The sequence below is a fragment of the Canis aureus genome, chromosome 21, assembly GCF_053574225.1.
Source record: "Canis aureus isolate CA01 chromosome 21, VMU_Caureus_v.1.0, whole genome shotgun sequence".
NCBI classification, from domain to species: Eukaryota; Metazoa; Chordata; class Mammalia; order Carnivora; family Canidae; genus Canis; species Canis aureus.
The window spans coordinates 43,752,197-43,773,496 of NC_135631.1; the positions used below are offsets into that span (position 1 = coordinate 43,752,197).

Sequence of the window (21,300 nt, forward strand, 5' to 3'; positions counted from 1 at the left end):
AATGTAAGTTAGGAATCATTTTTATCTCTGCTTTTATAATGGTTTTTGTCTACGCCGTGATTAGAAGATGTAATTCTGTAATTCATTTGCTATGAAGAGCCAAAGACAATTAAAAACCCAAAGTCCCAACCCAACTGGGCCCCACAGAAAGACACTCATGACTCTCCCCATAACACAACTCCACTAAGTCCTTGTCTCCAACTGGAACGCTCAGTGGTTTCACCTCTGAGTATGAGCCAGAACTTGTGTGCACCTCACCTGGCCTGTCTCTAAACACATCCTCTGAACTCACAAAACCAGAATCCCTTCAGCACCAACTCAAACTTTATATGTTCCTGGCATCACACACCTTAACTTAAAGAAGCTCCAAGAACCATTTACAATTTCTTTCCTCCATTCTTCTTTGTCTACGGGAATTTTGTGAAAACAACAATCTTGAATATTTTAAGGAACTGGAAGTGAATTAATGGTTCAGGAAAATTCTCTACAAGCCAAAAACAAAATCTAGGCTGCGTAGGTTTTAGGTGATTATAAATCTAGTCATACCAGATAAATCAACTGAAATGAAAAACTACAAGAAAATGTTCTCAAAGAAAAATGGACTGGATATCCAGGTCGCATATTAATTGCATACATTCCCATTGTATTAAATCTTCTTTTTAATGCAAAGGAAACTTCTTTATCTGCATCTTGCCTTATGAAATTATTGAGTTTCTCTAGCGATGTTTATGAAAAGAATTGTATATTAAATAGTTTAAGTGAACTATGGAAAGAATTGTTTATTGAGGCTCACAGGATGAATCTTTGGTCAACTTAAATGCTTTCAAATTTGTCCAAGTTATATATTAAACTTTTCCTGAGTAATCATTTTCCTAAAGGAATAGTTATTTCTAAAAATAAAATTAATATTTATTTATTTCTAAAAATATTTATTTATAAAGACCTGACCAGAAAGTTGGACAACATCCAAGCTGTTATCACTAACATTCTTTGGCCACCCAGTTTATCATGTGCAGAGCACGCTGTCCTGAGGGGTGGGCATGGGTTTTCATCAATGGCTAAAAATTAAAATTGCCCTGCCTCCTTGTGGATGTGCATGGGGCATACATTGGTGCCTAATTTGGGAATGCATTGAGCATTGAAACCTAATGGATGCTCCCTTCAAGGTGTTAGTTTGCTGCAATTTCTGATAAAATTCCATTGGGTAGTATGAGCAATATGACTAGTCAGTCTGATTTTTGCTACTTCAAGGTCCAATGTGAATGAACTTTTCTTCTTTCGTACTTGTACTTACAAATATAAGTTTCACTATCTTACTCTTGTTTACATGTTGTGGGCATAGACTAGGTATGAAGAGAACATATGCAACGGAACATATTATGTCGTTTTTATTTTAATAACATGAACAAAAGAGACTCCTGGCTATGTGTAAAATATATAGTTTGATGGTTCAGTTCACTAGAAGTTTTTTAGATAAATACGATTCAGTTAATTGGATCGAGTTATTTTTCAGAATGATCCATAGGTAATTCTTAAAATGGTTTTTGTCCTCTTAAAAGGCATCCCCTAAATTAAAAATAACCAGGTAATAAAATTGCTTCTTACTGCCAGCAACATAGTATTCAACATAAAAGTTCACCGGCTCTGGCCCCTCAGACTCTCAACTGATACTGGCACTGGTTTCAGCAGCTGTGGCAGTAAGTGTGCTGATCCTGGGATTTACTGCTTAAGATAAATATACAATAGAAGAATAAAACAAACAAGGAATCGATCTGCAGCATCAGAGACACAAATAAAAAAATAAGATGAAATCCCCTGAAATTGTGCGAATAGAATTAGATTTATCGCTGAAATTTAGGGCTTACTCAACAGCAATAGGGCATAAATTAGTAATCAGGACTAATGATGTACAATATCTAAATTGATGAGTTCTGTTACATGGGTCCTGAATGATGTGAACTGTTGTCCATTAGATACAGTCTTAGTTAAAATCAGCCCTCATCTACTGACACATGTGGGGGCAGGGGGGTTAGCTGAGCAATGCTGGGGGTAAAGGAAGAAGAATCTTACTGCAAGGTCAACCCCAATATTAGGTGGCTGCTTCTCAGTTCTACTTATCATCTCACTGTGAGTGTTTTTTTTTTAAGATTTTATTTATTTACGAGAGAGAGAGAGAGAGAGAGAGAGAGGGAGGGAGAGAGCACGAATGAAAAGGGGAGGGGTGGAGGGAGAAGCAGACTTCCCGCTGAATGGGGAGCCCGATGCAGGATCTATCCTGGGACTCCAGGATCATGAGCCAAAGGCAGACACTTAACCCTCTGAGCCACCCAGAAGCCCCTTAGTGCAAGTCTTAAAGACTTTGTGTTGTGCTGAGGAAGTATGCTTCTTAGACCTGGGGTTTCTGACCTGTTTTGAGTCACAATCTTCTCTAAGAATCTGCCGGTGGGGAGTTCTGAGACCTCAGGTAAGAAATACCAGCTTTAGAGACTGTTGGATGGTTAGAGCACACTGGAAGAGAAGCTGCCAAGAGAACTGTCAAATATGGGCCACTTGGGTGTCTCAGTCAGTCAGGCATCTGCCTTTGGCTCAGATTGTGGTCTCGGGGTCCTGGGATTGGGCCCTGCACTCGGATCCCTGGTCAGCAGAGAGCCGCTTCTCCCTGTCTTTTGCCCTTCCCCCCTGCTTGTGCTTGCTCTCTCTCAAATAAATAAAATAAAAATCTTAAAAAAAAAGAGTTGTCAAATATACTTTATCAGAAATTTGAAAAGAAGGAATCAAAGTAATAAGTGTTTTACTTGACATACCCTAGAAAGTAAGACAATCTTACCCAAGTGTTCATTACATGTCACATTCTGGAAAATTGTGGTACAATCTAAATGGCTTCTTAAAACACCTAATTATGGACATGATGTGACACTATATGCCTACTACTGAGTAAAGGTGACATCTGCAGCCATTAAAAGATATGATTTGGCTATATGAGGCTGACCATTCTCTGGGCCTTCTCACAGCGGCCTAAACTAAAAATGACGTATTTACAGATATCCTAATTTGAGTAGTTACAAAAATAAGATCAATGTATTATCCCAGAGAAAATGCCCTAGGATAGTAAATCAGAAACTGTCAAAGGGTTGACTTAGTCTCTAAAATCAAATTCCAAATTATAGAATTTGGAAGCTAAAGGCCTCTACTGAAATTAACTTAATGGAATAGCATTTCTTAGGATCAGAAAGAGAGGTAGAGACAGTCCCTGACTTAATGATGGCTTGGCTTCACATTTTTTGACTTGACAATGGTGCAGAAGTAGTACATGTTCAGCAGAAACCGTACTCTGAATTCTGATCTTTTCTGGGGCAAGTGGTTTGTGGAATGATACACTCATGAGGCCGGGCACGGCAGCCAACCACAGCTCCCCCTCAGCCATGCAATCATGAGAGTGAACAACCAATGCACTTACCACCATTCTGTACCCACACGACCATTCTGCTCACACTTTCTGTACAGTAGTCAATAAATTACATGAGATAATCAACACTTTACTATCAAATATGCTTTTTGTTAGATGATTTTGCCCAACGGTAGGCTAATGTAAGCGTTCTGAGCCCATGTCAGATAGGCTAGGCCAAGTTATTTTTGGTAAGTTGGATGTACTGAATGCATTTATGACTTACAATATTTTTGATTTATGATGGGTTTATGGGGATGTAATCCCACCATAAATTGAGTAAGTTCTCCATGTTAAAGAGATTAAATAATGCACTTGACCTCTGAGATATAATCCTTAGCACAGTCCCCCTCTGTGCTAAGGCTGGGAAATAGCAGAGAGCAAAACTGATTATGGAATTATGTGGGGTCCTTCTACAGACCTAATTAATTTCATTGTCTAAGATTTTCCTCTTAAAGGAGTACATAATGATAGGACTATGATCAATCAACAGAGACAGTAAATATGAACATGTATGTAAAACATCAGTGGTAAAGGTCTCAGGCAAAACATTAATTTTCTTTATGAAATTTTGGAATCACTGAGGAATTTAGACTTGGTGTATTTATGAGAGATGTCAAGACACAGTGAAATACTTCCAACAGAAGGGCATTTAGCCAAAAAAACCCAAAAACCCAAAAACCCAAAAAACCAAAAACCAACCAACCAACCAAAAAAAAAAAAAAAATTTAGCTTATCCTTAGCCAGAGAAGATATCATACTTTTATCACAGAGGATTCCAATGTTCCTTGCTTTTACCCTCCACTCACCCACTTTCTTGACGTGCCAGCCAAAGGACTGTGAGTGTCATTTCTCACTGGGGCTTTCTGCAAAGCCTGCCTCTAGTCTCTCTCCCTACCCTAAGTCTTTCTTTGTAGATCCCACCAGCGTAGCTACCTACATGTTAGCTTCCTGAACTGCATATGTGATCCTGTCACTCCCTGTTTAAAATGTCGATGGCTCATTTCTGTCCACCAGTAAACACTCTTTCCTTCGCGAGACATTTGTGGTCATTAAGGATCATTCACATCTGACCTCATCTACCTTTTCAGTCCCGTCTCTGGGCACAACTGAAATATTCTGTGGATTTTCAAAGCTCAGGCCTTTGCTTATGCCTCCTACCAAGAATTTATGCACCCCACGCCCCTGATTTATGTGTCCAAATTCTATTTGTCTTTCAAGGCCTGATTCAATATTACTATTATCATGAAAGTCTTCTTGATCCTTTGGGCAAAACAAATCGTTCACTCCTCTATGCTCAGATAAAATATTGTTCAAATTACTAGTTTAGCATCCATTTTTACTCCTTTTTTCTTTTCTTTTAAGATTTATCCATTTATTTGAGAGAGAGCAAGACAGTGTGAGTGAGGGGACAATCTCCAAGTGACTCCCTGCCAAGAGCAGAGCCTGAAATGGGGCCTGACTTGGAGCTTGATCCCATGACCCATGAGATCACAAGCTGAGCTGAAGCCAAAACTCAGTTACTCAATCAGCTGAGCCACCCGTGAGCCCCTATTTTTTCTCTCTTTTTAATGTGTCAGTCTCACCTGCCAGATTTTTAGCATATCAAAGGCAAGGTCTGTCTTACTATCCTGATACACAGTGCCTTAAAAAAGGCTAGTACAGGGACACCTGGGTGGCTCAGCAGTTGGGCATCTGCCTTTGGCTCAGGCATGATCCCGGAGTCCCAGGATCGAGTCCCACATTAGGCTTTTTTTTTTTTTTTTTAAAGATTTTATTGGGCAGCCCAGGTGGCTCAGCAGTTTAGCGCCGCCTTCAGCCCAGGGTGTGATCCTGGAGCCCCGGGATCGAGTCCCACATCAGGCTCCCTGCATGGTGCCTGCTTCTCCCTCTGCCTCTGTCTCTGCCTCTTTCTGTGTTTCTCATGAATAAATAATTAAAAATCTTTTTTTTAAAGATTTTTATTTATTCATGAGAGACCGAGAGAGAGAGAGAGAGAGAGAGAGAAGGAGAGAGGCAGAGACACAGGCAGAGGGAGAAGCAGGCTCTTTGTGGGGAAGCCCAATGCAGGACTCGATCCGAGGACTCTGGGATCAAGATCTGAGCCTAAGCCAGTTTTCAACCACTGAGCCACCCAGGTGCCCCAGGCCAAACTTTAAACTTGATTTTTGTTTACATATATATTCTTTAGCTTTTCTTTGTTTCTTGTCCTCCCTGGTAATGGTGGGACCAATTCTGGTGAGAGTCTGACCACAGAGAACATTTGTCATCGGCTCCTTGGTGCCTGACTCTGCTCTGTCCTAACTGGCTGACCAGAGTCCACTGCTAGTTATGTCAAGAATCACATTCAGCTCCCTGACCTGCTAGTCTCTCCCTATTCCTGTACCCCAACTCATCACCTCACAACTGTGTTCTGATGACAGGTCCCAAAGATAAGAAAATGAAAGGCTACAGGTAAAGCAGTGTCCATCCATCAGCAACACTGGCCCAGAACTCAGATTTGTTAGCTACATGTTTTCAGATCATTTCTACAGACACCTTCACAGGTTTATTTCCTAGAATTCCAGACCCTGAAACTATTGAAAGGGACACAGAAATTGAACAGATGCAGCTAAACAACTACGACTAGTACACAGACAGTGAAGGCTTACGCAAATGAGGACATGGATCCACATAAGTGACTCCTAAAGATCTTAGGAGGGTGTCCACGTTCAAACTGAGGAGTGGTAAGGGAAGGGGCGGGTATGGCGCAGGACAGCTGACCGGATTGTCCTGGATTCTACTTAGTGGTTTATTTTATTTATTTTAAAGATTTTATTTATTTGAGAGAGAAATAGCAAGAGAGAGCACAGTGGGGGGGGGGGTGGGGCATGGGGAGAGGGAAAAGCAGGTTCCCTGCTGAGCAGGGAATCCGATGCGGGTCTTGATCCCAGGACCCTAAGATCACAACTTGAGCTGAAGGCAGACGCTTAACTGACTGAGCCAGCCAGGTGCCCCTACTTTGAGGTTTAAATGCTCCTTTTGCAATTACATATTTGTAAGATTGGGTTTCATTAACATCTCTTAATATCTGTAAGAAAAATTTTAAAAATGTAAGCTCGGATGCGTCTCTTTTCTCCTCTGATCAGAGGTGACATGAAGCCTCTAGAGGCCGATACATCCAGAGCAGAGGACATCACACACAGGTTTTCTCTCAGCATCTCTTATCCTTTTATCTTTTTTGAAAGTAAAAGCTAAACCACAAACATAATAAAATTTAGAGGATCATAGAGAACTTCCCTTTTTCTCCTCTCTCAGAGAGCATCTAAACTGAATGGAGAAGAAAAATAAAGAGAATAGAATTCATGGTTAAATAAAAAAAACAGAGATTTTTAAGGAAAGAAAATCCAGGAGAATGAATTATTTCCTGAGCAGCTAAGTCTTAAGGCAGATGCCATCACTTTATGCCAAGTTATGTTTAATGACCAGTGCACTGTTAATAGAAGCAAGGTACAAAATACGGCTTAGGTTTTTAAAAAACATTTAAACACTATTTCTCTTTGGGGCACCTGGGTGGCTCAGTGGTTGAGCGTCTGCCTTCGGCTCAGGTCGTGATCCCTGGGTCCTGGGATCGAGTCCCGTATGGGGCCCCCTGCAGGGAGCCTGCATCTCTCTCTGCTTTTATCTGTGTCTTTTGTGAATAAATAAAGAAAATCTTTTAAAAAACCAAACAAAAAACACCCTATTTCTCCTCTTAATCTGAGATCCATCCAATTTCAACATTAGGGGTTTCATAAACCTTCTGACAGTCCATTTTGGCTTGTCTCTATCATCATAAGTAACTCACCACTCAGTTTAGTAACATTCAATGGTAGACTCTAAACTATTTTAATGAAGATTTCTCTTAATTGGTTTTAATTCATGAACATCGGTGGGTAATTTTATTCCAGTGAATGCCTGCCCTCCCCTAACATGGCAAATCAGTGGGAGCCTCCGGCTCGCTCACAGACAGCCCTGCTGCAGCACAATTAACGTGGCTACAGACTCCAGGCAGAGCCACAGGGACGCGTCCACTGCGTCAGGAAAGAGGCCAGGCTTTTTCTGGAATGCTTCAGTGAAAGGTTTCCAGGGGAACAGAGCAGGGAATTATTGTAACACAACCAAGGACTTTAATTGATATCTAATTAAGCCCGGCAAGGCGTGGACACGTAAAAGGGAGGTTTATATCTTTCTACACTACAGAGGAAATTTTGAATTTTTACGACCTCGTTCTTGCAAGTCTAAAATCACACTGATAACATTATTAAGATTACTGAACGTGGCTATAGTTCCTATTCAGTCCCTTCAAAATCTATCTGGTCTACATTTTATCATTTACCAAGGCTATAAATAGAAGCAGATTTCTTTAAAAAAAAAAAATACAAGATCTGAATCAGGCCTACACTCACCAGATCTGAGTAATTTTGGGAAGACTCCCAGCTCTTTTAAAAAGCTAAGAGATCAACCCATAGCCAAGGGCCAAATGGCTGAGTTCTCTGGGGCTGCCTCAAGGGTTAGACCTATCACAGTGTGTTCGAGCACTGCCCTCCCAACACACCTTTCTCACCCAGAGAGCTGAGAGAAACAAAGGAGCACAGATGTACCCCACTATACCCCAGGGGGAAGAGACGTGTGCAGTTTGGTGAAGACAGGATGGAATAACACAATCGAGTAGAGCATGCAGGCTGATGGGAAGACTTGCTAGGAGGGATCCTGGTGGGCAGACTGTGGGTCCCTGGCCAGCTAGAAGGCATCTCTAAGCTGAGACCCCGAATGGATGATGTCAGCAAAGTATATACTGTGTCTACCAGGAGTCTGGCTAAATCAGATCAGGATGGAAAAAGCTCAGCCGATCTGAGCTCTTACAGGGTATTTTCATCACAGGACGAATATTTCTGAACCCTGAATCCGTGGTGTGGCCACAGAGAGGATTTGCGACAATCCGCAGTTTGGGTCCTGTCTGAGCCAGCCACAATCCTCATCCCATAAAGGCTAAGATGAGGGTTTGGACCAGGGACGGGCCTTGTGGAAAAAGTGTGAGTAGAATTCAGTGTGTGGCTGTTTCTACTTGTAGAAAAGACTAGACATTAATTTTAAAGCCAAGATCTTCCAAGATCTTTCTCTTCCATTTGGTGTTTCAAAGCTCATTTTATATCTTTTTTTTTTTAACCCATGCTGCACTTCGCCATGTTGAACATTGCAAATTTCACACATGTATAAAGTCATGCAGATGAATTATTTTACCTTTGCCTGCACCTACATCACGTGGAAGATTACCGGCTTTAATGAAGGGAAACAGAAATAGGACACTATATAGTTAGATGCAACACACCCATGAGCATGTAAAGCGATATAAAAACACTTATTAAAATGCCAAAGCATGCAAGAAGAATGACGTGTCCCACATCAGGTACGGGGGACAAAGATATGTCGGTGTCCCCAGGCTTACCCAGCAATCAAACCCACACATTACTCCATTTTCCTATTACGTAACAAGGCTTAGGGTATTTCAAACCAGTTTTTGGGTAGAAATGTCAATTCTTTATGCTAGGGAAGATAATCATAACCCTGAAGTAATTTTACAATTTAGAGACATGCAAAATCAGAAAATCTTTCATAAACTTTTTGGACATCTTCAATGAATTTAAATTTTTTCAAAATAATTTTTTTTAAAGTAGGAAAGGAAGTATTAATTCCTTTTCTTGACACTCCAGTGGGACTATTTTGCTTCCTCTCTACCAGATGGCATTCCAAGATACAACGCCCCATGCTCAAACACAAAATAAATGAGCTATTTAATAACCATTTCACATTCCTTGCTAGAAAACCTCAACCAGGACGTGTCACTCCTGGCGAGTGACTCAAGGCCAGAACTAGGATTACATTTATTTATTTGTTACATAGATGTGTGTGGCGGTGTGCACACTTATGTGCATGATGTGTATGTGCGTGTGTGCACGTATGTATGCAAAGTTGTAGATAGGAGAAAACGTTGCCGTGAACTTTGAGTTCATGCGTGGCAAAATGCTGTGATTTCCCACTCTCACTTCAGCATTTTAACGTAAGCTCGAAAATTTCACACAGACTCGAAAACAAATATCCAATAGTTATTCTAACATGAATTAAATAATTGATTCTGTAGATGTCAGGATGAGAAATTACAACAAAGTGTTTGCATTAGTTGGGTAAGACGGCTACTCCGTGGGAAGAAGCAAAGAGAAGGCACACACTCAGGTTCTCAGGTTACAGACTTTTGCCTACAACACTTAGAGTTATGGGAATTTTATACATACCCATCTTACCTTCATCCACAGTTGTCACTGCCTCCTCTGTTATTTGACTTCCTGATCCGGCCGCTGTTTGTGCATAGAAATAAAACTTATACCGCGTGCTGAAATTTAAATTTTTTAAAGTCCAGCGCGTCTTGTTGGCAGGAATTTTCAGATCCACCAGTGGGCCTAATTCATGCGTGCTGTTAACTGGCAATAAGAAATAACAGAGAAGTGCATTCCCCATTAATTGCCATAGGCAATTTAACCATTATAAATAAATGTGTCATCCAAAAATGCCAAACTTGGATTACATTCACTTTGTAATCCTGTTCACTCCTTGCCTGACATGACTGTTGGTAGCCGTTGACAGCTCCTATCCTATGGCAAAGCAGGGGGAAATATATTCCCCATCGGCTTATAAACTAGGGGAATTTCACAGCTGAATTCCAATCGCATTTCTTTTCTCTGTGTTTTTGCAGGTGGTGTCACATATTGATAACCCCAAACCTCATCCTCAGAGGCCTTGTGCCAAAGGAACCCCCCTTTTTCTTTCCATGTTTTTTGTTTTTATCATTTCTAGTTATAGATAACACCTGCCTAATCCAACAATAGCATCCACCCCACACTCAAAGGTCTATGTGATTCTACCGATTGCTTAATTTTCTTTTTTTTTTTTCAATAAAATATATTTTATTTAAAAGCTGCAAATACAGAGAAATGAGGACAGGACAATGTAGTCTTCCCTTTGTATCCTCCCATTTCGGTGCTGCTATTTTATCTCAGCCATTTTCCTTGAGACAACTTTGCTCAAACAAAATGTTCTCATCATGTGTCCAAGTACTTAAAGGCTTAAAATCAGAATTTTCTAAAACATGAAAGAGCTTTCAAAAAGGCAATTTTCAAAAAAAAAAAAAAAAAAAAAGAAAGAAAGAAAAGAAAAAGAAAAGGTAATTTTCAGGGTTAATTTATTCCTCCAACAATTTTTAAAATCTCACACAAATTAAAAATTCTAATGCAACCACTTCAATTTTAATTCAATGATTTTAAAAATCAGAATAAATTCCTTTTAGGCAAATGGTTGGATATTTTTATGCATATTATAACTGACTGCTTAATTTTCAACAGCATATATGTCTTTAGAAAATGGGATGTGAAGTTCCTTCTGGAATACCACTTGAAGGTATATGTTTCTAACCTACAGCTCTAAAGAAATAACCAGTTTGTATTTTAAGGACACGGCTAACTTTTTTCTCTTTCCTTAACCATACTTCCCCCTTCCCTTTTCCCAAGAACTCACTTGGCTGATATTTTAAGGTGTACTCAGTCAAAATGCCGTTCGGGCGGCTCGGTGGGTCCCATTCCAAAGTGAGCGAGTCTAGTGTCGGGTTAACAATCTTCAAAGAGGAAGGAGCACTGGGAACTTATAATGAGAACACAGAGTCAACAAAAGTGTTCGGGATGTTTCCAAATGTATTCAAGTGACATACTGCACCATGTTCACACCATCCCCCAAGGTCTTCTGTAGTCTCACTCTGGCTCCCGATTCAGCCATAAACACACTAGCAGAAACCTGTGACAGGAACTTGTTCGGCTATTTTCCTTCTCTTCTTTCTCATCATTTCCATCTAGATTCATTAAAAAGCCATCCTCCAAAATACACTGAGACTTTGCCTTTCTACGGATCCAGACCGATATTGCTAAAGGAGACAGTCCTCATTTCGTAAATGGTGGCTCAACAAAAGCAGACTGGTGACTAAGTGGAACTACTCTTACCAAACCTTTGAGCAGATGCAGCTGTGTTCTGGACCATTAAGAACTGTTTTCTCCTACAAACCAGGGGTGTCCAAACAGCCAGCACATCCTGCCTGCTGGGCTCTGGGCATGAGCCAGCCTGCCCAGGTGCAGAGAGGTTCTTATCCGGAGAGCTGACAGCTGCCCAGGACCCTGGGGCCATGGACAAAAGCCCCGGTGTTGCAGACCCGCCTCCAGTCCGGGGAAGGCCCGCAGGGTGGCAGGTTCTCTGTGGCAGAGGCTGGCAAATTACCAGAGGAAACATGCCCGGTCTTCTTTTATTCACTTCCTCAGGAGGATGATGGCTGGCAGCAGCTCACCCTCTCTGGCGCGAGGCCCTCTGCACACCCACCATATTACTGAGGCCCATTAATGGCACCATGGTCTCTCCCATCACTCTTGCCAGACACCAAGGGGTCAACCTGAACTTTTTCCCCCTGTCTTGTTTCCTCCATCTCTTTGGCTACTACCTCCTGTCAGGTCTACCTCATACATCTCAACCATATCCATGCCCTAGTCTCCTCTCTATGGCTGCCCCCCTTTAGGCTCTCGGTGGCCTAGGCTTGGGCTTACTTCTAGCTTCCACAAGCCACTCCGTTCAGATTCTGTTGATGGTTTAAGGAGCTCCACGGCCTCTCAAGATGGGGGGATTCATGGAACGCCTTAAACCCATTCATTGACCCCCTAACAGATTAGCCTTCAGGTTAAGAGCCTCTGGCTCTTAGGTTAACATCCGTAGCATATAGGACCATCCACAGTAGGGATGCTTGCTGACCTTCCTCTTTTCTTACCATTCCTGGTTACACAACTTGCAGTTCCTTGAGGGAGCCATGCTGTCTCACACCCTCATGTCTGTTGACATATTACTTCCGCTCTTCTTCACCCTTTAATTCCCAGGTTCATCTCTACTATGACACCCTCCCTGACCTGTCTCAAGGAGCAGTGTGAGGTCTCACTGGTGAAGGCCCCAAGAGGAAGGAGCCTTGAACCTCTGAAGGAGCAATGGATTGAGGACAAGCAATTGAAATAGGATGGGAGCAGGGGACACAGGATGACCTTCTGAGGATGCTGGGTGGGCATCTCCCATCAGGAGCCCTCTAAAGGAGCCTAGACTGGGCTTGTCTGTGAACTATTTTTATCAAAAAGACTTAGGGAATCCACAGATGAAGTAAGGGAGACTTCAAGAAGTTAACAGAAGTCACTTCAGGTCAGAAAGTCAATGACCCAAGTAAGCATCAAATTAGCAAGGTTTCTGACGGTGTGAGTCAGTGGGGAGAAAAATTTAAGTCAGGAGAGGGAGTTGGGGGGAGCAGCATTTTGAAGTGAAGCTTCCCACGTGCCCTCCCTCAGGGCCACATATGAGCTGACACTATGCCAGCTCTGTTGGGGGCCCTTCTGTCATGCAAAGCGTCTCAGGATGCACCATATGTTCTAGGATCTCAGAGACACGTCACCCCCATACCTCCTTCTGGAGTGTTAAAGACTCTGTCGGGGCTGGCTGGGCCCTCCCCTTTCCCGTTGACCACTCGGACGTTCAGTGTGTAGTGGCTGTAGGGCTCCAGCCCAGGCAACATGCCATGAGTCTTGCTGCCCTGGAAAGTGAGGATCTTTTTCTCAATGTGGCGTCTGTTTCTCTTCGATGAACCTTGTGCCTTCCAGTAGTAAATCTGAAAGACAAAGAACAAAAGTCAGGACCTACAACAGGGAGCAAACAAGATTCCTCTTGCTCACAAAATTCAAGTTTGATACTTGTGTCCTAGAACATTTTCTTGGTGCATTTTAGAAGAAGATTCCTGGCAAAACTGAGAAATATTGATCATGAGGCAAGACAGTAGAAGCCCAGACACAAGGAGAGAAATTGAATTGGGAACAGGTGATGCAGCTGGGCTATAGAATACTATTGGGTTGGGGAGCGTGAGCGAAATAAATGGAACAGCATGACTCCCATATAGATCTCTCTAGAACATAAGGGAATGGAAGATGACAGGACGATTGAAGTGTCTTACTTGTATAGAACATCCTAAAAATAAAAATTACAGTATTTACATACTTTTCCAGAGCTAATACAACATCATGTGCAATAGATCATTTAATTCAATCCTACAAGTCATGGTAAAGCTTTTATTATTATTCCTCTAGCACAGATGAACCCCAGACCGTGGATTGGCTTGACCCCAGCCACTAGGCCATCAAAGGCCACAATGCAACCTCCACCCCAAGTCTAGGACTTTCTCACTAAACCAAACTGCATTGCTTCATTAAAAATATCTTTTTTTTTTTTTCATATTAAACGGCAGGCACAGGTTTTGGAAAGAGGGAGAAGTGAAGGGTTGATTAACTTTGGCTAGAAACCCAGAATTGCTGTTTCTTAAGTCCTCTTAAATTCTTAGAACTTAAAAAAAAATTCTTAGAACTTTAAAGGCATTTTCAAGAGTAGTCAATATATACACAGCATCTGGAAACGTTAGAGAAAAAAACCCAAAACGGAATATTATGCAGTGCAAAACCTGACTTCTAGGGGTCAGTGCTAATGACTCACAGCTGTGACTTTCTTCATGGGTGCAAAACCAGTGCTTGGTCTATCCAATCACAAGTCTCTATGCCTCAGGCTTTCTGTGCTCCCCAAGAACACAGATAAACAATGGTCAGAATAATGACCCTTTTGGTACTAAATGATTCTGAAGTATAATCTGAATGATGTTTTAGAAAGTGCCTACAAGGGCACCTGGGTGGCTCAGCAGTTGAGTGTCCGCCTTTGACTCAGGTCGTGATCCCAGGGTCCCAGGATCGAGTCCCACATCGGGCTCCCTGCAGGGGAGGGAGCCTGCTTCTCCCTCTGCCTCTGCCTCTGTTTCTCTCATGAGTAAAAAGATAAAATCATTTTAAAAAGTACCTACATTATTTTCAGGACAATCTGTGCGCTTAACAGACATGGTCAGCATTGCTCTAAAGCTAGGTGCATTCGGTTGTATTTTAGCTCCTTAAACACTAGTTTTCTGCATTTTGTGCCTGTTCATTGTTTAGTTGGAAGAATTTTAGATCACCTGAGGGAAAAATGGAGAAAACAGGTTTGTTTTATTTTGTTTTGTTTTTTTTTAAGATTTTTTTTAAGGTTTTATTTATTTATTAGAGACAGAGAGAGAGAGAGAGAGAGAAGCAGGCTCCATGCAGGAAGCCTGATGTGGGACTTGATCCCAGGTCTCCAGGATCACACCCTGGGCTGAAGGTGGTGCTAAACCGCTAAGCCACCCGGGATGCCCTTTATTTTGTTTTGTTTTGTTTTGTTTTTTCCACTTTGGATGCAGTGAGGTTTTGCTTCTGTCCTAGCTGGGAATCTTTAGCTATGGCCTGTCTGAAGTGAGAAACCAGATGAACTCTCCAGGCCTCTGACCAAGAGAAGTTCATCTGCTCCTAAGGAAAGAGTGCAAAAATAAATAAATAAATAAATAAATAAATAAATAAATAAATAAATAAATAAATAAATAAATTTTTTTTTCTCCTTTCACTTGCCCGGTAGCCTTGTAGGTGTCCTCGGATACTTTTCAGAGGTACGGGGTCCCAGTGTACCTCAGCTAAGGTACTGTTCACCACGTTCACACGCACATTTCCGGGAGCCACCATCGGGACTGGGGAAAAACAGGAAAGGGGGCAGAAGTATCAATGTTATTTTGAATTTCATGCAAAAATGTCACTAACAATTTTGGCTGGAAGTAGGACCCAGCCTTTATTCTATGGATTATCAAGGATTGAGAGTGGATTTTTTGGTATTTGTTCACTTGACTTGGTGAGAGTAATAATGTCTCTTTTTAAAAAGCAACAGCCCTTAGCATTCTGAATCTATTTTTTACATTGCAGGCTGTTTACATTCAGCAATGTTGAGCAAAATAATTGCCACCTCTGTCCCTCCCAAGCTAAGCAGCTTCTGGAAATGGCCTTGGCTTGGTAAGTCGTTTTTGCTGGTATAAACAAAAGTATCAATGAGACAGCATCAAACACTTACGGTCTTCTCCAGAATGACCCATGACCACCGCTGGCTCTGGAGCAAACCCCACGTCATTCAAGGCCTGCACTTTTATCAGGTATGGGACAAAGGTGGGTGTGCCCGAGACAATATATTTGGATACATTCGCCACCACCACAGACGTCCATTCGTCATCACCATCTTTCTGGCGCCAGCTCACTTTGTACTGAAGGCCTGGCCCATTAGATTCAAAACCATTCAAGGGCTGTAAGAAAAGCCAAATAATCAGAGCTTCTAAAGCACATAGGCTGAGCACCCTTTTCCCGGAACACCAAATTCAATTCCCAGACTTACAGAAAGTGAGTACTGAAATACTAAAATGTGAACTATTAACAATGTCCTCCAGGGACCTTTTATCTTTTTTTTTTTTTTTTCATTTGTGATGATATTCAAAGTTTGTTTGGGATCAACATTTCAAAGGTTACTAATTTCTATCTTGAAGTAGTAATTACCACATAAGGCTCTCCAGCTCTGCCTCCATGGTCAAGGGTGGGTGACTTAAAGCATTTCAGTTACATCATTGTCTAGTTTACTTAGAGCCAGAAACTTATAAACAGCTTATTTCCTTATTAAAAAAGACAGTTGGCTTGTCAGGATGCCTGGCTGGCTCAGTCAGACAAGCAAGGGAGCATGTAACTCTTGATCTCAGGGTTGTGGGTTCGAGCCCCATGGTGGGTATAGAGATTACTTAAAAATAAAATCTTAAAAAAAAAAAAGTTGGCTTGTCAGTCTATCCTGCTTTACACGTCTGTATGTATATAAGTACGTATAAGTAGGTATGCATATGAGTGTGCATGCACAGATCTATTAAAATAAGTTTTAAAATCACACAAATGAATATACGGTAATTTTCCAAGTACAGAAAATACAGATAAACCAGAGAGAGAGAGAGAGAGAGAGAGTTAGAAAACCAGAAACAGAAGAAGTTGACTACTTGGAACAACTTGGTACATATCTTCTAGATGGTTCTCTAAGATGATGATAATACCAGCTAGCATTCATTGAGCACATGGATGTGTTAGGCACTGTCCTAGGGGCCTTAGATTTATTAACTCCTTTCATCGTGTGAGGTTAGTTCTATTACTAGTTCCCATCACATAGATACATAATGGTGATGTTAAGCAACTGGTTTAAAGTCACACAGTAAGTGGCAAAACTGGGATCTGCACCCATTCATTCTGGCTCCAAAAATCAAGCTTTTAACTGCTACATAATAATGTCTCCTAAATAAGGATATATAATATATATTTTTCCACAAAGTGGATAAAATGGGATTTTAATAAAGACATTGTTTCTTGTTTGTTTAAAAAGAGAGTGTGTGGAGAGAGTGTGTGCAAGCAGAGGGAAGGGGTAGAATCTCAAACAGCCCTCGAGGCGGGGCTCGAATTCACAATCTGGAAACCACGGCCTGAGCCGAAATCAAGAATCAGACACTTCACCGACCGAGCCACTGAGGCACCCCCAACACCGACATATTTTAAAAACATCCTTTTTTTTTTTTTTTTTCCCCTCTGAGATACACTGAGGAAAGTTGAAGGCTTCATGCTGAGCTCACCTTCCAGGTAATCACCAAATTATCAGGCTCTGATCCTAGTCCTTCCACAGCCGTGGGATTGGTATCAGGTTCTGGAAGTTAAGCAGCCACATGTGTGTAAGCTTTGGTCTTTTTTTAACCAGTGGAAAACCTTTCTGTTTTATTTCATGTCACAGAAGCCCCGTTTTACCTGCAGCTTTAGTCAAATACTGTTCAGAAGCCTCGCTGGGCAAGCTCCTCCCAAGATTGTTGATGGCCATCACTCTGAAGGAGTAGTTCACATAAGGCGACAGCTTCAGCTGGGCTGTGGTCTGCATTCCAGAAACCTCGGTTTGGTGGTGCCATAGCCCTGCTTCGTGCATTGCATCTTCATATTCGATGATGAATTCTGGCCGTGACATACACACACACAGAACCCAAGACAGTGACGTCAGCCACCTGAGGGTAGGCTGCTGGGATAATGAACAGCACACTCTAACAAGAGTAGCCCAACATGAATTATTTCACTTTCAAGAAAAATTCCATAGGAATATCTTGATTTAAGACTTCTATCATTATCCTCAATACTTAAGCATGCCCAATAATATTTGGTATTCTTTCTCTAGCATGCTGAGTTTAGTTACTTAAAACTGTGTAGAAGGGGTTTCTATAGCCTTAGGAAAAATTAAAATAAATGTGAGATACCACTCTCCACCCAACAGATGGACAGCAATCAAAAAGTGTAACGTACTTTGTTGACTTTTACTCAGGGAAACAAGCATTCTTCTACTTTCAGGGAAGTATAAATCGGCACAACTTCTATAGAGGACAATTTAGAACATCTCACAATATTCAGCTCAGATACCCTTTGATGGATACACAATAATGTCTCTTAAATAAGGATATATAATATATATTTTTCCATAAAGTGGATAAAATGGGATTTTAATAAAGACATTGTTTTTTGTTTAAACAATTTTATTTTGAATAAATGTGCTCATGCATATGCTCAAGGGCACATGAAAAAAAGTCCGCATTGTTTGCAGCCGAACCAAGCGAATTGTAAACAACCTAACCCGTTCATCACCAGGACACTGATCAGCTAAATTACGGTATAGCCACACGGTAGAATATTCTACAGCTGTAAAAACTGAGGAGGGCTTCTCCATATGCCACTGAAATGGAATAATTTCTGAAATACATTGTTAAGTACAATCAAATAGGGTATAGAACAGTGCGGAACACTTGGGTAAGAGCACGAAGATGTACTGTAACATACACACGCACATCAATGCTTGAATATACACAGACTACCTCCCAGAGTATACACACTAATAACACTGGTTGTCATGGGGGAAGTGGGAATTAGAGGTGGGAGGAAGACCTGCTTTTCAGTGCATATCCTTTTGCATCTACTAAAACTTTGTGGCATGTACATGTTTTACCCTGCCGAAAAAAAAAATGGGTATTTAGCTATATATGAATTGCCTACTAATGTGCCATGTACCATCATATGAGTCACAGATACAAAGATGAAGTAGAAATACTCTGTGTTGCAGAGCTCTGAAGCTAAGTAGCTCGAGTCTGCCTTTTTTAAAAAAGATTTTATTAATTTACTTGAGAGAGAGCTAGAGCGAGAGAGATTGAGAGAGAGAGAATGCACAGAGGGAGAGGGTGAAGCAGGCTCTCCACTGAACAGGGAGCCCGACACAGGGCTCGATCCCAGGACCCTGAAATCACGACCCAAGCCAAAAACAGACACTTAACTGACTGAGCCTCCCATGCGCCCTCCTCAAGTTTGCCTTTCACAGACTGGTGACCTCCAGTCTCATAAACTGGTGACTTGCACATTTATATCAGCAGCCCCTGCCTCTCCCTTGAACTGCACACTTGAACTCGAACTTCACTGACTCGACATCTCCCCCTGCTTCTCTAGCACAGCATGGCAGACCAGTTATGGCCAAGAGTGATCCCGATCTTCCTCCCCAGCTCAAAACCTTGAAACTCATCTTGTATCCCCAACTTCTTTCATACTCTCCAATGTTTTGTTGGCTGTACCTTGAAAACATGCAAAATCTGACCACTCTCCACACCTCCGTCCCTCTCAGCTCTATTCCAAAACACCATTCTCTCTCATGTGAATCACTGCATGACCTCCCCAATGCACGAATACCCCAGATTTCCTCAGCTCGTGGTACATGTAGTGTCTCAGTTATTTTCTTCATGGTTTCCTTCAGCCAAAAGAAATATCTAACATTTCCATGTAAGTAGTTAGGTCCATACAACTCAATAAATATTCACATCTTCATGACTTAAAACCTACTCGGCATTGTATAGCTCTTCAAGCCTTGTGAAGAGATTAGATATCACCTTCCTCATTCCCTGTTACTCACTCATTTTCATGGGGTGCTTGCTTTTTGCCACAGCAAAGGCTTTGGGGACAGGGCATCATCACAATATGGTACTGAAATATCACGTGGGAACTAGAAACCTGAAGCTCATATTTCATGTGGTGTCAGACAGATGATGTGGCTGCATTTTTTAACATCAAAATTTAAAAATCAAAAACTTAAAGCATATCTCAAGGCATCCTTGTGAGTTTGCTGAGGTTCTCTGGGAGTATTTCATAGAGCTGTGGTCCTACCTGGTCTCCCTGCTTCCCCTCTTGTTCTTCTGTAGACCATTTTCACCTTTTTTAAAAAAAAGATTTACTTATATATTTGAGAGAGAGAGCTAGCACATGAGTGGGAGGGACAGAGGGAAATGGAGAGATAATCTCAAGCAGACTCTGCACTGAGTGTGGAGCCCAATGTGGGGCTTGATCTCATTACCCTGAGATCATGATCTGAGCTGAAACCAAGAGTCCGATGCTCAACCGACTGTACCACTAGGCCATTTTCAATAGAATAGCCAGAATGATCTTTTAGTCACTCCTTTACCTAAATCCCTCAAATGACTTTCCAACCCTTACTATGGCCTACAAGACCTGCCCAGTTCATATTCCACCCTTTAGTTGCTACAGGGAGAGCGTGGCCTCATGGGCACACTGCAGCAGATCCTTGGGGGAAGTGCAGCTGAAGGAGCCTGCCATCAACACTCCTTTTGGTGGGTTCTCTTCTGAGGGAGATCTGAGTTCTGTGTGTGTGTGTGTGTGTGTGTGTGTGTGTGTTCTATACATATATGCACAAATACAATGTGTATTGCATTTTACATATTATACACATATACATATTATATACAACAGCATAATATATTATTATTCATTTTATTTTATTTGTTTCCTCAGCTAAAATATAAGCTCCATAGGAGCAGAGATTTTTGACTGTTTTATTTCAGAACAATGCCTGGTACGTAATAGGCACTCAATAAATGAATGAATGACTGAATAAATGAAAGAGTAGAAATGCTCTGGAATCTAATGGTATCCTTTTAATATAGGTACAAAGAGTCTCCATGCATCCAAACCAGCCAAATCTGGCTATTGTGTTGAATTAACTGGAAGACTCAGCACAAATGAATGAGGGTTCTGATCAAGGACTGAAAACTCAGTTGAGAAAGGAACACCACTAAATATCACAAGATGGAGAGGAGGCTTCTGTTGAATTTAATTGGAAATACTCTGCTTTACCAGCGGGTGCAATAAATCAACATGCATGTCCCTTCAGAGTAATCCAAGGTATGCATCAGAAAGGAATTTAGCTTTCCTGCAGCATATGCCTGAAGGTCATAATATATTCCAGGTTTGTGATACTCTCTCAAGTACCTTTTCAGTTTTAAAACTTCTAAGCATCCCTAGAGTCTAATTTCGTTAAGCTCTTCAACTAAGTGGCACCCCATCCCAGAGGCTGTTACCAGGAATACCTCAGGCTCTGAAGAGAGGAGAGCTACATATAGGTCAACGGTTTTGCTCTATTAGTAATGAAGCAGAGAATGCCAGCAAATATCTCTGTAGGCATTTCCGCTGCATGTGATAAAGTGCTCCGGAAATGGTCGTGAAATTTATCAGTGACAAAGACAAGGCTACCACATACTTATAATAGGGCTGTTGTTGTCATCGCCTGGAGTCCACGACAACTGAACGCTTTTGTCGAGTTGATCCGTCAATTCTAAATCAAACGGAGGATTTGGGACATCTGTAGGCCAAACACACACACACCACCGTTAACCATCCATTCTTCTGGGGTTCTCCTTCACTCGTGATACTTTTCACAGGGGGTGCATCTTAAAGACACAGCACACT

At 41.5% G+C, this 21,300-nt stretch overlaps 1 protein-coding gene across 20 annotated transcripts in view; it reads right to left on the reverse strand.

The window, feature by feature from the left end:
* The window catches only part of NRCAM (neuronal cell adhesion molecule), a 275,969-nt gene that overhangs the window by 17,909 nt on the left and 236,760 nt on the right, over positions 1 to 21,300 (reverse strand). For 7 of the 20 annotated variants that reach the window (XM_077864057.1, XM_077864066.1, XM_077864060.1 and 4 more), the window contains 9 exons: positions 21,092 to 21,193; positions 17,272 to 17,469; positions 17,103 to 17,173; positions 15,527 to 15,752; positions 15,037 to 15,152; positions 12,989 to 13,193; positions 11,033 to 11,155; positions 9,757 to 9,942; positions 8,708 to 8,743 (listed from right to left, as the gene is read on the reverse strand). In XM_077864057.1, coding sequence (XP_077720183.1) covers positions 8,708 to 8,743; positions 9,757 to 9,942; positions 11,033 to 11,155; positions 12,989 to 13,193; positions 15,037 to 15,152; positions 15,527 to 15,752; positions 17,103 to 17,173; positions 17,272 to 17,469; positions 21,092 to 21,193 — 1,263 coding nt within the window. The remainder of the gene's footprint in view (positions 1 to 8,707; positions 8,744 to 9,756; positions 9,943 to 11,032; positions 11,156 to 12,988; positions 13,194 to 15,036; positions 15,153 to 15,526; positions 15,753 to 17,102; positions 17,174 to 17,271; positions 17,470 to 21,091; positions 21,194 to 21,300) is intronic. The other 13 variants (XM_077864077.1, XM_077864073.1, XM_077864074.1 and 10 more) reach the window with 3 other exon arrangements.